This window comes from Protopterus annectens, chromosome 2.part1 (assembly GCF_019279795.1).
Source record: "Protopterus annectens isolate FY-2018-M chromosome 2.part1, PAN1.0, whole genome shotgun sequence".
Lineage (NCBI taxonomy): Eukaryota > Metazoa > Chordata > Ceratodontiformes > Protopteridae > Protopterus > Protopterus annectens.
In genome coordinates, this window is record NC_056729.1 from 1,796,023,704 (window position 1) to 1,796,040,616 (window position 16,913).

The window sequence follows — 16,913 nt, forward strand, 5'->3', positions numbered from 1 at the left end:
TTTGTAACTCACAATAAACCAATATGTTTTTAATAGCCAGCTACGGGTCTTCTGAGTGTTCACTAATTTGCTGTTGTTGTCACAGCACAAGAAAAGCGAACCGAGCAGTGTATGTAGTTAAAAAGGACACCGGTTGTGTAAATAATGAATAAAAAGATGCTATAGTGTACAGGTATGTGATTTGTGACACACCTTTTGTGTTTTAAAGCCCTTTAAACAAATTGTTAATGACTCTACTAGGAATAACAACATTGTTGATGTTATCTGGCTAAATAACAAGCAGCAGGTTATAATTTGTACCATTAAATGTGTTTTTTGACAGATCAGATCAACTTTCCGTCAACTGTGAAACTGCTATTTCCACAAGTAAATATAGTGAAGGATATGACCATACCATGAAATTTTATAGATGTGACTTTGAATCTATTCATACAATAATAAACTGAGATTGTGGCAATAGCAGTTGTTGATGGATGGGAAAAATATTGAAGAAACTTTTTTTTTCATGATTGCATTTATGATCTGATTAATAGATTTGTTCCATTGGGCGAGAGTAATGATGTAGTAATTGATTCCCACCATAGAGGTCTACGGGTTTGACTCCTCATAGAAATAGAATAAAATAATCACGGAAGAAGTGCAAGAAAGTCTCTCTTTCTGATAATAAGCTAATGTTTAGTAATAAGAAAAGGTACTTATGGAATTTGACAAGGAGAACAAAAAGTAGTTATGGAGTTAGGTTAGCTGAAAACTCTAAAATGAGTGTCATGGCTGTTTTTAAACATCTGCACTTCTATGGGAAAGTTAACACTCCATGTACAAGTTTACTGGGAAGTGACGCTGTCATAACAAATGTTTACTTATTTGCTAAAAAAATCTCTATTACTCCTAGTAATAATTCATTTGTATACAGAGACATTTGCATACTAGATAAAAGTCGAAAACTGAGTGCCAAACTTCTTACCAAAGCATTGTGTTCCACAAAATCAAGTTCAGCTCTATGTCCTGATGGACTATTTTTTTCTGAAGGTTATTGCAGAAAATTTGGTATACTGTTTAATGGACGTCTTTCAACAATCATTAGTTACTAGTTTTGTGCCTATAAGCTGATAACAGGAAATTGTTATACCCATTACCAAAGGTCAATCACAAGTGACACTTGATAACTTTAGACAAATTAGTTTCAACTCTCTTGCAAAACATTTTAAGAAATGAGAGTATGATCTGTTGTCTTCTTCAGGACAGTATCAGTCATGAGTTTGGGGTTAAGAGAAATGGGAAACAACATGTACACATGGAATGCGCATGTGTAAATGTGTAGAACAAAAGTAAAATAACTGTGTAGAGTAAAACTGAAGAAGTAACAGATGATGAACAGATGAGATAAAATAATTCCTTAAGGATTTTTGTGGAAAAGTAGAGACCAGAAAAAAGGCTGGTAAATAAAAGACACCAATTAACTGGGCCAGGTGGTGAGATATTGCATTGAATGTCATGGAAAATAAGATAAAGCATATGCTATGTGTGACTGTCATGAATGGGAAAAGGAAAGCGTAAAATATGTTTAGCAACCAATGATGGGTTACTTGTATGAAGAAGAAAGACACTTGATTATGTTAAAAGATGCTACAGTCAATGGGAAGGAGACTGTTCGAAAAACTACAAATTGAAGTCTACAATGTATTTAAGAGAAGGACATTTATAATTTAACTGTAATATGGAGGGGAGGATAAAGGGAAGCAAATGAAGAAGATGGTGCACAAAAAATGCCTTAAAATGAAACAATGACCAAAGAAGGGATTTTGTTTTTATTGTGAAAAGAGAATATGAAAATAAAAGAAATGTTGATTATGGAAAAGTGAGAAAAAAGTAATGTAAATGTGAAAAATTAAATGGTTACACAGAAATATTTTGGTGGCTATAGAATAGAGGTGGAGGTGATATTTTTTTTTTAAATATTAATATGGGATAGAGTAAAACACAGGAAAATAATGATGAAGGGAGAGGTTAGAGAACATCCAAGTAAAAAGGAAAGAGGATTTTGTTTGTACAGGATCTGTAAATGCATTTAGTTAAATTAAGGAGATTGGTAGTGTATGTCTGGTATAGAAGTATGAAAGATGATATGTTTTTCTAGATATAAGGTATTTAAATGAAAATCAGGCGTAATTTCAGAAAATATGGGGAAATATATTTTGGAGTAAAAGGAAAGAAGAATGTTGTGGGGTTATTCTTATAAGTCACGTGGAAACAGAGATATTAGATGTAACAGCTTGGGTTTCTGGGAGAACTTTGAGAGTTGTAGTATAAAAAGAAGTACAAAAAGTGTCTTTGAGTGTTGAGAAAGCGCAGCATAATAGTGGTAAGGAGTTATGTGGAAAAATCAAGGTGTTTGAGTAAGCAGTAGGTGAAAGATGCGAAATGCATAAGGAAAACAAATTATAGGAACTACATACAGTAAAATGAGGAATGCACTTTCTAGAGAAATATAATTATTGAAAGAAAAGACAGAATAAGTGATGCTATATCTAGGAAAAGAGGGGGAGAACAGTTTAATAAAATCAGGTAAAAGTGTCACTAGTAGTGATCAGGATATGATAATGAAAGATATAGTAAAATATGTCAAGAATGTATAAGGAAGGGGACTTAAAAATTAGGAAGAATACAAGGAGTGCCTTGTAGTGATGGGCTGGGATAAAAATTTCATAAAATAATGATGAAAGAAGAAAAAGTGTGTTTCCTGGATGTATTAAATGCATGGTTAGGAGGAGGTCTGAGTAATGAGGAAGTATGTCTAGGAACAGTAACACTGTTGTGGAATAAAAGGAGAAAGATGCAACGCTACAGAACTGGAGACCAATAAAAATAATGCAAAATAGTTTGAGAATATAACATGTAAAGTTCTGTATATGAAATTAGAGAAAGACATAAATATTATGTTAATTTTTGTATAGGAATATAGTAAAATAGTGGTAAGCTTAAATAAAAGAGAGTTATAAGGGAAGCTGACAACTTGCAATGTATTAAAAGGCTTAATAATTCTGAGCACAAACAAATGTGGAGAATTTTAGCTGCATGTGGTACAGGAAAGAAAGTGGTAAACTTTTTTCAAGGTATGGATAAGAAAAAAAAAACAGAATAGGGTATATGACAAAGGTTCCACGTGAGAGTATTGTTTAGTTTGGTTGTGAATGTTGATATGGTAAATGAAAGTAATAAATAGCAAAATGAAAGATGAAAAAGTGTAATTTCCCTTGATGTTGAACTACTCGGACGACAATTACTTTAGTAAATAGCAGAGGGGTGGTAAAATAAACAATTAAAGTAATAAATGATTATAATGCATGCAGAAATAAGTTTGAAAAGAGAAAAAAAGTAAGGGATGTGGAGATTTATTGACACACAGAGGTGTGTATTTTATAAGGGAGCCATTTCTGTATTAAAAGTAACATACAGAGAAAGAGATTTATTTATCTATTTATTGACATTTTTCCATATATACCACAGGAGCAAAAAAAGTTTTGAGAAAGTACTAAACAGTTATGGCAAAGAGAAAAATTAAATGAATTAAGCCGTGATACAGTATTATGTGGACATTATAAAAGGAATAACACAGTTAAATAGAACAGATAAAATTGTTTATCGTGAGTGGTTTAGCTGAGTGAGAATAATTGTATGCTAAAAAGTAGGAGATTGATGATGTATTCGTGAAGTTAACGTTTTGTTTGTAGAAAAAGGGTGAGGGCTCAGTATGTCTCATTATAACATATAATTTTACATGTAAATACAGAAACATTTTATTTTGAATGTGGTCATAAACTGAGTATGAAAAAAGTGCAGTAAATGAGTGTTCTAGATAAAGCACCCCTACTCCTTTCAATAAGTGTTATGGGATTTTTTTTACATCTACCTGTGTTGTTATCACTCATGCAGATGGAACCTCAGTTTAAACATCCTACCCAAAGAATGGCACCCTCAGGAGAGTAACGCTCTACCCCCATTATTCTGCAGTGCTGTGTTACATAATAACTGTGTTATTGTACTGCCCTATGAACTGTTTGAAGATCTGCACCATGCAGCATTTTTGCTTGGATTGTTGGTGATGAGCAGTTCTATGGAATGAACTTATTTATAAAGCAAATGGCTGTTATTGGAATTCATACTTTGTCGCCAAGTTATTCTGTAAATGTAACTTTCATTGCAGTTCATTTGTAATTTTATTTGTATTCATCTAGAAAGATTATGTTTACCCTACTCTGTGTTAACCTGTGTGCTCACAACATTTTACTACGTTTTGAAACTTTACATTAGTATAGAAAAGCATTTTAATCTGCTGTTAAACAAGATATGTTCTGACAAGCTAGAGTTTTAGAGACTTTAGGAGACAGACTAAGGAGTAACATTGCTCTGGGTTACCTGTCTCGATAGCTGCAAGAAGCTGTAGCTGAAAATACAACAAAATTGTAATTTAACTTTTTTTTTACTTCTGTCCTTCAGGAAAATAGGTGGTGATGTCTTTGTTGAGTTGGATGTGGGATCTGAAGGCAATTCAGATGACGAACAGATAAAGCAGGTTCTCTATGCTGTTGTCAGAGCGGGTTCCATAGGGTCGTACGTCACTTCTCTCCAAGGCTTAACATTCCGACGACTTGGGGAAGGTAACATCCTCTTAACTGTTAAATGAAATTAAACAATGTTAATCATACAGTATAGAAACAGGACTTTAAAATAACTGTATCCTATGTTCTGGGGATGTCTCTAAATAGTAAAGGAGAAATATTATTTAAAATTGAACACATCAGGGATCAGCATATCTGTCAGTCGTTATGGAATCATTTTATAGCTGTTTTCGTATGGATTTGGTTTAGCACTGTATCACTACCATTTTATTCTCTTGATGTACATGCAGTTAGTTATTTTCTTTTTTGTCCTTGTCCAGATTAACCTGTTGCTACTTTTGTATTTTGTGCTGTATGATCAGGACCTGGAGTAACTGCAGCTTGAGCAGATCTTGACAACCAAGTTTCTGACTGGTGTACCTGAAGCTGATTGTGTTACTTGGTGCTCGGGTATCTGCACTGACCATCGGTGTCTGCAAAGCAGAAAACCAAAGCTATTGTTTTTAGCTTTCAGTGCCTTATAACTTGATGGAGTTATTTTTTGTTTACTGTCCACATTACCTGCTGCAATGAGTTGAACGTATTTATAATTCCTAAGATACATTTAAAGTCTTCCTTGAGACCCTCACTTGCCTGCAGAGTGCCCCCTAACTGACATGCTGCAACTCTGAGGCCTTTTTCAGGTTCACACATTTAAACAAGCCTTAGACATTTCTTGAATCTGTTACTGTCTTGCTTTCATTTCATTCTTTCAGCTACAGTAGAAATAGTTTTTGCCCCAAGTTTTGTAATTAACCTTCAGCATCACTGCTTGCCTCTATTAAAAGTGACAACTGACATTATTTTAATAATGCAGAGTTAAAAGCACATGCACATGAAAGTCAAACAGAAGTGCATCATTTAAGGCTTTGCTTAAATTGCACATTTTGCTGTGAAAAAATAAAGTCTTTCAAACAGATTATAATGTTTCCTTTCACGTCATAGTGTTACTACTGAGTGATTTTTTTTCACTTTTAGTGCTAGCCACATCCCCAGCAGTGACAGACCTTCCTGGTGAGTTATTGCATGTGTGTGTGTGTGTGTGCAGAAAGTGCATGAAAGTTGTATGGATTTTATTTTACATCATAAAACCACTAACAAGTCTGTTTATTATTCATGAAAGGAGAAACCATACTGGACCTGGCCTTATCTGAGACTAATATTCATTAGTGTTTGACTGGTAAAAGTAACATAAATGGCTTGAAACCAAAGTGCACAGTGACTGCCTTTTAGACTCTTTTAATGAACATTGTCAGTTAACCTGTGGACTCTACATTATAGGCAAATTCATAAATGAACAAATGTTTGTGTATGTTTTCAGTTGATTTAATTTGTCCAAGTCTTTTGGGTTTCTAATACTATGATGGGAATGGACCCCATTCCTAAATCAAGGTACGATTAAAGTTCATGAAATTAGTATTGTTTCATCCTTTGATGTTAGTCAAAAGTGCTCTTCACAGCACCCACAATGTGCCCAGAACTGACTCCTTCTGCAATTTATACAGCTCTATCAGCAACATGTCTAAATGTGACTGTAAATTCTTTTTTATGAGACCCATTGCTTCTACAACTATTGCAACTGTCTGGGTATCCTTCTTTCATATTGCTCTTGTTTCTGCCTGCAAATTCTGGTATTTTTTGACTTTGTGTCTCTCTGTACATAAGACACTAATTACTGAGTGTAGCAATTTCAATGATCAATGCTACTTTTGTTTTCTTTTCATAGACTACTGTGTCTGTTTTTTCTCTCATCTGTTTTTTGAACTGTTGGTAATGGGTGATCCCATGTGATATAAACTTCATCATTTTCTATAATGCTTTGTGGCTCATGTGTCCACTGCTTCTCAGCTACTTCAGTATTGTAATGTTTGCATAATCCCCTATGCAACAGTCTTGCCACATTATAATGTGTTTCAGTATACAGGCCCTCTGGCATTAGTGTATCACACCCAGCTAACAAGATGTGTGACTGTTTCTAATTCTGTTTTACAAAGCCTGCATTTGTCTGTTTCTCCGATATGTTCAGTGGATTTTGTAAACCATCGTGTATGTAGTCCACTATCCTGGACCGCCAGTATTAACCTTTCGTCTTTTGGTTTAAATTCACCTCTCCCTAACCATTCCTGTATCAGATCCTGATTGACATGAAGTTATTCTGGAAGTTTTCTGTACTTGCAACTATATTTATGTCTTTTCCACATTTCTTGCCTTCTCATCTGATCCTTTACCTTATATTCTGTCTTGTTTTTTGGCACATTCAGTTGCTGCCTTATTTTTGTCTAATAACTAAGCAGGGAGGTTATCTTAGACTTTTTCTCCTCATGTTTTAAAATTTTCACTAAGTTTGGCTCATATGAGGTCAGCATATATGTATGCAGTACTATGATTGCAGATCTATACACATAATCAATTTCAAGGAGGCCCATGCCTCCTTCAGAATGGGGAATATATAATCTTGGTACACACTGATTTTTATAAATCATTTGATAAGCGTGAAGCATTTTTCTTATTTTCGTGTCCAATTAATTGAATACCTTTTGGGGCCTGTTAGTCATCCCAAACCTGTAAGTTAGAACAGGAAGAGCAAATTGGTTTATAGCTTGGACTTTGCTCCTAGATATCAGGGATGTTTTGATTATTAATTTGATTCTTCTAAAATACTCCTTACTAAGTTTTGTTCATGTTTGTTTATGTTTATGTTTGGTGTTTCCTGTTTGTGGTCTTATTTTTGTGTTGTGAAATTTTCCATATCTGGGAGCCCTTTGTCTGTATTCTTATTCAAATATCTTTGGAGATTATTATTTTTTTTGTACTGATTAGTTTGGCTTTCTCCTTTTCATAAATATTGCACCCTATCAACACATCAACAAAACCTACTGGAGAGACAGGTTTGTCTCCCAGAGGCTGCCCTGTCTCTGGAGTAGACTTCCCGTACATGTCAAACAGATTACCTCGCTGACTGTCTTCAAGCGCAACCTGGATGAGTGGATGGGAAACCACAAATCTGTCCCAGGGGTTCCACCTTTGTCCCTTACTGACAGGGGCAATAGGTGCTGACTGAGGTTTCTTTTAAGGGATAAACTCTTGGCTAGGCTTGTAAGGGCCCCAGGGCCATTAGCCTAGTAACCTCCTATGATCCTATCAGATCTGAATTTCTTTCCCACGTCCATGTTTCTTTTTTATACCTTTCAAAATTACAGTTAACCTGTGGATTCTGCAGTGTAGGCAAATACATAACTATATAAATGTTTGTGTATGTTTCTATATTTACATATGTCTATGTAGACGCATATGTACTTGTAGTAAATGTGTGAATGCAGTATTTTCATTCGTTTTGTATAATTTGCTGATACATGTAGTAGATCGACTCCCAGTGCGTGCTTTCGAAATGCTACTTATTTCCTTCAACACATACTTAAATTCTTACTTGTAAAGCAAAAGTAGATGAGACATTTGCTTTTTGCGTCCCCTGTCTGATTTAATATTTTGTCGATATGTGATAGCCACAGACTGTAAATTTGGAACTGCTAAGAGTATTCTAGAAGTAGCTTTACACAATACCAGTGATCACTGCCAGATTGTGGATTAGGCAGGATTTACTCACGACTGGCATGGAATATCCATGTGGGCTGTCTGAACAGTGCAGTAAGCCCTCTTTGAGCTACTGAACTATTACAGTTAAACAGTAATTATTTTAAAATGTATCATTTTAACTTTTTTTAAATGACTCCATTGTGTAATGGATCTCTAATAGTTGTCTGTTTGCACTTAAACGATGAAACAGAGGTGTGTGTGCTTTTGTGTACTGCAACCACATTTGTATTTGCTAATGCTTTTACAGTACATTGATGAGTTTATGTATTGCCACTGAATATTGAATAGATGTAGGCTACATTTCTTAATTTTAATTAAGTTGGTCTTGAATTTCAGATAAATTATTGTGAGGTAACGTCTGTCCTTTAGTATTTTTTATTCACAGCTCTGCCGATTGTGTTGTAATAGCAGTAAGTGTAGATGTATTTTTTCTTTTTTTTTGTCTGTCCTTTGCAGTCATTCCATCTAACCATCAGCTGCCCTACTTTAGCTCCCATTGTTCCTTTTTCCATAGTATGCAAGGTACTCTTCCCTTTGGGGCTGAAACTACTCAACTGGTGGGTTGCGAAGGGTACGTGGATCTGATTGGAGCAGCTGGCAGTATCAGCTAGACTGTCCTGAATGCCAGGGGATTTTGTGTCCCAACTGGGAAGATGTTCATCGTGTTTCACTGCTGCAGTCATTATACTTGGGTTATCCTGCCATCAGGCGGGCCTGCAGTCGGCCTGAGTTCCAAAGTCTTGGTCCGGCGTCGGTTGCTGTCGCCTCTTCCCTGACATCAGTGCGCCAGGGGTATATAAGAAGCAGCCAATGCCATTTTCTCCAGTCTTTCTTGCCACGCGGTGCCTGAAACAAAAGCAGTTCGCAAGTGTCGGTTGGCCAACTCCTGAGATTTCAAATTCGATTTCAGAACCAAAGTCTTCAATAAAGCTAAGTACCCCATTGGGGAAACTTTTTATAGGTTCATAGGTTCATATTAGGCTATCTGCCCGAGGGCATTTACAAGCCTAGCCCATCGTTTTGTGGCTTACGCCACCCCTTTAGTATGGGGAACTATACCCATTATTTTGCTGTGCCTCTGTCGAGCAGTGACACTGAGGTAATCCCTGTGGTATATCTGCGATCTCCCATCCATTGGTCAAGATTTCTCTTGAACAAGGCCAGCGAGGTGCTCTGCCTCACATGTACTGGGATTTTGTTCCACAGCATAGGAGTCTTTGGGTGATGAATCTATCCCTCCAGCAGGTTTAAGTCTCCCCTTGTGGCTCTGATGGATCTAGATTTTTGAGGTGAAGCATATTCATCAAATCTGGGTTTGACATGGCCTTGTATGTTAGGCAAAGGTCACCTCTGAGCGCGACTGAATAGAGCTGGAGTTCTTTCAGTCGGGCAGCATAGGACAGATTTTTGAGACCCTTTATCCTTTTGGTGAGGAACTTTTGTGGCCTCTCCAGCTGCTGCAAGTGTCGGGTCAGATACATTCGAATGGGGCATTGTACTCAATCATTGGTCTGATGAGTGATGAGTAAAGGAGACTATGACCTCCCTTGATCTAGATGAGAATCCTTCATGATAAGGTGGGCAATGTAGAAGGTCTTCCTAACTACTTTAGCTACATGGGTGTCGAATGACAGACTACTATCAACCTGGGTCCCCAGGTCCCTGATAACTTCTTCTGTGCTCAGTGGATTGCCACCTATTTGGTAGCTAGGGGTAACCTTGTTTTCCCGAAGGGTATGACTATGCATTTTTGGCATTTAACTTTAGGCCGTGGCTCTGGCACCAGTTATCCGTTTCTGTGAGACCCTTCTGAAGGATATCTGTGTCAGATGTGTTTTCTACTATGGCCAGTTTGCAGTCATCTGCAAACTTTGTCAGCCATAACCCTCCTGTGTTTGCTTGTACGGAAAAGTAGATGCCAAACAAGAGTGGGCCCAGGACTGAGCCCTGTGGGACACCACTTGTGACAGGCTTTGAGTCTGACATGGCGCCAGCAACTCTGACCCTGTGGGTTCTGTCACTCAGCCAGTTTGCAACCCATCTTGTGATGTATGGGTTAACATTTAAGCTGATGAGTTTTTCAGTGATACCCGAGTGGGGTATTGTAAGGCCTTCGCCAGATCGAGGTAGGCTGTATGGACTGCCTTTCCCTCATTAATGGCTTTGGTGACTGTCAAAAAAGTCAACCAAGTTTAAAAGGCATGATCTGCCTTTGACAAAGCCAAACTGGGTTGGATCCAAAGTCTGCAAATTCCCTATGTCTTTATTTATGAGGTCCATTATGATCCTCTCCATGGCTTTGCAGATAAGGCTTGTCAAGCTAATGGGCGGTAATTTGGGTGGAGGCACCGCTTTGTGAAGTGGGACCACAGTTGCAGTGCGCCACTCCTGGGTACGTATCCAGAGGTAAGACTTTGATTAAACATCTGTCCTAGCTGTGGGTTTAATTCCTCATTGAGTTCATGGAGCACACAGCCGGGGACACCATCAGGTCCCATGGATGCTGTGTTTTTGCTTGAGAGAGCAGTTCTCACTTGGGCGCTGGAGATGTTTGGGGGCTGCAATCGTTTGGTATAGATATCTCTCCTTTTGGGGGGGGGGAGAAGTTTGCACTGAACCTGTCAGCCAGTATGTTGGCAATGTCTGTAGGATCAGTAATCTTCACATCATTTTGAACTAGTTCTGAGCATATCTGGGAGTTTCCTCCTAGGTTTCTAACATAGCTAAAGAAGGCCTTATGATTGTCTTTTGAGTCTTTAGCTATTTTTCTCTCGAAATTTGCTTTGGATGATTTTATGAGAGCTCTTAGTTGTTTACTTATAGTGATCAAGGGTGTCTTACCTTTTAAGGATTTTGCTCTATCTTGTAGTAGCTTCCTCCTTTTGTTGTAGAGTTTGTTTATGGCTGGGGTCCACCAGACTGGCCTTTGGTACAAAGAGTCTTTGTTTTGCTTGGGATTGCCTTATCCAGGCAGTCCTGCAGGTGCTGGTAGAAGGCATTTGTAAGTGATTCAGCGGCTTGAGTACTGTTTTCGCCCGGCTCGGGGCCTTAAAGGAGACCACACTAGTCTTTAGAAGTGTGAAGTCGGCTTTTGAAGTTCTTTACTGTGGTCTTTTTATTTCAGGTGGGGATGAGGACCTCCAGCGAGATTAGTTTGTGATCTGATCTCACCAGTGAGGGTATACTTCCGGTGTTGAACATTGTGCTCCCATGTTCGTGATGATAAGATCAAGTATGTTATCTCCTCTTGTGGGATGGTGACTAGTTGTTCCATGGCATTTGAGTTTATGAATTCCAGGAACTTTTGGGCTAGGTGTTTGGGCTTGAGTAGTGTTCCCAGCCTATATTAGGGTAATTGAAGTCACCTAGTATGATGGTGTTTGGTGATACATTTATCCCTCTAGTGTTTTCAGGAAGGCCATGTGAGTTTCCTGAGTTTGTGAGGGTGGCCTGTAACATGCTACAATTTGCAGAGCAGTCTTGCCTATGGTTAATTGCACCTGGATGGTCTCCGATGCATCGTCGTTGCCACCAGTCTTGAGGTGTGGGTGTCCTTGATGAATATGGATACCCCTCCTTTCTTGGTATTGTCCGGATTTGGGGCCGGAACACATGATATGAGGTAAAACCTGATAGTGCTGGGGTGCTCTCAGGAGCCTTGAACCAGGTTTCTGTCACAGCACAGACATCGATGTTCTCCATACTGAGAAGGGCCTCGAGTCGTGCATTTTGAGATTTAGACTTCTGGCATTGAGCAGCATTACCCTTAGTTTTTTTTTTTTGTTCTAGGGTGGTAGGTTTAGAATTTGAGCCTTGCCTAAAAAGGCACTATGGGGTGGCAAGAGCCTTTGCCAATATCCGAATCCCAGGGGTGACAGGTGAGCGTGGCTTGTCCAGCATGTCATCCTAGGCAGACAGATACTGGATCCCCTTTGAATGACACCAGTGTTTAAGCCAATTGTTAAAGCTGATCATCTTATCTCTGTATTGTGGCATCATTCTTGGTGAAGGTAGGATACTGCTCAAGGTCAGGGTCATACCTGCCTGGGCTACATAATCAGAGAGCTCCTCAATGTCTCTTTTCTTGCCTCAGGCCAATGTCAGTAAAAGTTAATAATTGTATTTCTTGTGGGAAGCAAATACCTCATAAGGATTTTCATTCTTACTGTATTCCATGCCTAGGCCCAGATAACGACGTCACTAGTTGTCGGTTTTGTGCTAGATTTAACAAACGCACTATTAAACGTCGGTTTGATTTTGCTTGCCATTACTTTGGGCGAAGGTTTAATTATACAATGCCGTCAGAACAACCGACGACCGGAATGCACAAAAAACGCAAAGATAAAGATAAGGAAAGGCATCCAAGGCCCAAAACTGACAACGAAGCCTCTTCTAGGCCAGTCGCCGGTTCACCGGTTTTCAGTGAGGCACTTTCGCAGCCCCTGACACCCGCTACCTCAGAACCACAGGCCGCGACCGACTCCCACATGGAGGTGCCTAGGCCTCTGGATACTGAAGGTGTTGGGCCAATGGAGATTAACCCTTCAGATGAGTCCGGAGCCGCTGAGCAGGCATCGGCTTCTGAGGGTGTTTTCAGGCCTACTCAACTTACCATTGCAACTACAGCCAAAACTAAGCCTACATTAAAGACAAAGAAGCAAGTACAGCATTCACCTGGACAGGCCTCCATGCCTAAAAAACAGATGCTCAAGATGGCCGAAGTCTTGATAACTCTGATCAGGGGTTCCCACCCCCTCCTGATAAAAGGCCTAGGCAGGATACAGACTATGATTCCTCTGACCAGGTTTCAATATATTCTGATTCCTCTTCAGACCAGGGATATTCTTTACCCCCCTATGAGGATTCTGATGCTGAAGAATCAATTCCTTCAGCCTCTCCTCCTGGGGATTACTCTTTTGGGGAAACTTTACATACCATGAGGGTGCATTTCCATTGGGAGGGCCAGGATTACTCAGAATCCAAGAAAAGGCTCAGAGACTTTCTTTTATAGGTTCATAGGTTCATACTAGGCTATCTGCCCAAGGGCATTTATAAGCCTAGCCCATAGTTATGTGGCTTTCGCCACCCCTTTAGTTTGAATAAAAACTATGCCTATCATTTTTCTGTGCCTCTGTCAAGCAGTGACACTGAAGTAATCCCTGGGGTATATCTGCGATCTCCCATCCATTGGTCAAGATTCCTCTTGAACAAGGCCAGCGAGGTGCTCTGCCTCACATGTACCGGGATTTTGTTCCACAGCATAGGGAGTCTCTGGGTGATGAATCTGTCCCTCCAGCACGTTCTATTTATAACCGTGTCAAGGTTTAAGTCTCCGCCTTGTGGTTCTGAGGGATCTAGATTTTTGAGGTGAAGCATATTCATCAAATCTGGGTTTGACATGGCCTTATATGTCAGGCACAGGTCACCTCTGAGCAAGCGGTATGAGACTGAATAAAGCTGGAGTTCTTTCAGTCGGGCAGCATAAGACATATTTTGAGACCCTTTATCCTTTTGGTGAGGAACTTTTGGGGCTTTCAAGCTGCATCAGGTGTCTGGTCAGATACATTCGGGCATTGTACTCAATCATAGGTCTAATGACTGATGAGTACAGGGGACGATGACCTCCCTTGATCTAGATGTGAATCCTTCATGATCAGGTGGGCGATATAGAAGGTTTTCCTAACTACTTTAGCAACATGAGTGTCAAGCAAAGACTACTGTCAACTTGGGTCCCCAGATCCTGATGACTTTTCTGTGCTCAGTGGATTGTCACCTATATGGTAGCTAGGGTAACCTTGTTTTTCCCGAAGGGTATGACTATGCATTTTTGGCGTTTAACTTCAGGCCATGGCTCTGGCACCAGTTATCCGTTTCTGTGAGGCCCTTCTGGAGGATATCTGTGTCAGATGTGTTTTCGACTATGGCGCCCAGTTTGCAGTCATCTGCAAACTTTGTCAGCCATAACCCTCCTGTGTTTGCTTGTACTTCAGAAAAGTAGATGCCGAACAAGAGTGGACCCAGGACTGAGCCCTGTGGGACACCACTTGTGACAGGCTTTGAGTCTGACATGGCTCCAGCAACTCTGACCCTGTGGGTTCTGTCTGCCCGCCACTTTGCAACCCATCTTGTGATGTATGGGTTTACATTCAAGCTGATGAGTTTTTCGATGATACCTGAGTGGGGTATTGTGAGGCCTTTGCCAGGTCGAGGTAGGCTGTATGGACTGCCTTTCCTCATCAATGGCCTTGGTGACTGTCTCGAAAAAGTCAACCAAGTTTAAGAGGCAGGATCTGCCTTTGACAAAGCCAAACTGGGTTGGATCCAAAGTCTGCAAGTTCCTATGTCTTTATTTATGAGTTCCATTATGATCCTCTCCATGGCTTTGCAGATAAGGCTTGTCAAGCTAATGGGCGGTAATTTCCAGGGTCTGTGGAGGCACGCCCTTATGAAGTGGGACCACAGTCGCGTGCGGCCACCCCTTGGGTACGTGATCCTGAGGTGAGGCTAAGATTAAACAGCTGTCCTAACTGTGGGTTTAATTCTCGTTGAGTTCATGAAGCACACAGCCGGGGACACCATCCGTCCCATGGATGCTGTGTTTTTGCCTTAGTGAGGCAGTTCTCACCTGGGCGTTGGAGATGTTTGGGGGCTACAATCCTCTGGAATAGATATCTCTCCTTTGGGGGGGGGGAGAAGTTTGCACTGAACCTGTCAGCCAGTATGTTAGCAATGTGTGTAGGTTCAGTAATTTTCACATCATTTTGAACTAATTCTGAGCATATCTGGGAGTTTCCTCCTAGGTTTCTAACATAGCTAAAGAAGGCCTTATGATTGTCTTTAGAGTCCTTGGCGATTTTTCTCTCAAAATTTGCCTTGGATGATTTTATGAGAGCTCTTAGTTTTTACTTATAATGATCAAAGGTGTCTTACCTTTCAAGGATTTTGCTCTATCTTGTAGTAGCTTCCTCCTTTTGTTGTAGAGCTTGTTTATGGCTGGGGTCCACCAGACTGGACGCTTGCCTTTGGTACAGAGAGTCTTAGTTTTGTTTGGGATTGCCTGATCCATGCAGTCCTGTAGGTGCTGGTAGAAGGCATTTGTAAGTGATTCAGCGGTTTGAGTAATGTTTACCACTGGCTCAGGGGCCTTAAAGGAGACCACACTAGTTTTAGAAGTGTGAAATCGGCTTTTGAGAAGTTTTTCACTGTGGTCTTTTTTGTTTCAGGTGGGGGCGGGATGAGGACCTCCAGCGAGATTAGTTTATGATCTGATCTCACCAGTGAGGGGTATACTTCCGGTGTTGAACATTTTGATCCCATGTTCGTGATGATGAGATCAAGTATGTTTTCACCTCTTGTGGGGATGGTGACTAGTTGTTCCATGGCATTTGAGTTTATGAACTCCACACAGGCCCCTTTCTATTCCGCCAGTGTTGGACATTGTGGATGGTGTGTTCTCTGAATCTAGTTTAAATCCTGATTCTTTACCCCCAGCTCCAATCAAGCCAGGCAGGTACTACAGAGTCCCTGACTCTCACAAATTTCTTTATAAAAACCCTGTTGCTGACCCAGAAACTATTTCCCATGGTCCCAAAGGGGTTAAGGCTTCCACGGCTAAGAATCCAGTTCCCTCGGATAGGGACTCTAGAGCATTAGACAGATGGGGAAAGAAAGTTTACACCTCTGCAACTTTAGCAGTGAGGGCTCTAAATTGCCAGTTTCGCATGCTTAAATATCAACAATACTTACTGTCTCAATTAAAACAGAAAATGAGTACAAATGCAGAACAACCTGACTATAAGGAAATGCAGGATTTATTGCATGCAGCTGAACAAGTGGGAAAGCTTACTTTGCAATGTGGTTTTGATTCATTAGAAGCGTCTTGTAGAGCAGCAGTTACAGGATCTGTGATTCGAAGGCATGCTTGGTTAAAAGAACAAAGTTTACCAGATCATGTTAAGGCAAAATTATTGGATGCTCCTTTGCAGCAAGATAATTTATTTGGTATTAAGGCAGAAGAGGTATTAAAGAAAATGGAGGATAAGGCAAAATCTATGCAAACAGTGAAGGATTTCTTACAGGTACAGCCACCATGATTTAGCATAAATTGGCCTACAAAGAATTGGTCCTTTCCAGTGTCAGACAGGCCACAAAGAGGCAGATACAGACGCCCAAGAGGCAGATCTCAACCACAAGGCTCTTACAGACAATGACAGTGGGGTGCTTCAAACCCAAAAGGAGGTGAGGACAAGTCACAACCTTACAGGAAACAGTCCCAATGACTTCCCCGTTCCAATGCCAAACTCTTCCCTTTTGGCAGCTCCCTTGGGGGGGGAACTAGCACTTTTTTTCTCAAAACTGGCAAGCAATCACCCAAGACAAATGGGAGCTGAATATTGTGTCTTAAGGTTACAGGTTCCACTTTCACACTTTTCCAAGGCTAAAAGGAATGCCAGACCTGCCACAAAATCAATGAGCAGAGGCACAAAAACAAATTACAGCTCTCATGGACATGAGAGCTATTCAAAAAGTACCACAGCAGGAAAAAGGACATGGAATTTACTCAAGACTCTTCCTGGTACCCAGAAAGAACAAAAGCCTGGAGACCCATTCTGGACCTTTCCACTCTAAATACTTACCTGGATGTTCCGAAATTCAAAATGC

The 16,913-nt window shown here is 40.1% G+C and overlaps 1 protein-coding gene across 10 annotated transcripts in view; it reads left to right on the plus strand.

The window, feature by feature from the left end:
• The window catches only part of HSPG2 (heparan sulfate proteoglycan 2), a 2,126,006-nt gene that overhangs the window by 607,503 nt on the left and 1,501,590 nt on the right, over window positions 1-16,913 (plus strand). For 9 of the 10 annotated variants that reach the window (XM_044063227.1, XM_044063230.1, XM_044063231.1 and 6 more), the window contains exons 6-7: window positions 4,498-4,658; window positions 5,637-5,672. In XM_044063227.1, coding sequence (XP_043919162.1) covers window positions 4,498-4,658; window positions 5,637-5,672 — 197 coding nt within the window. The remainder of the gene's footprint in view (window positions 1-4,497; window positions 4,659-5,636; window positions 5,673-16,913) is intronic. The other variant, XM_044063229.1, reaches the window with a different exon arrangement.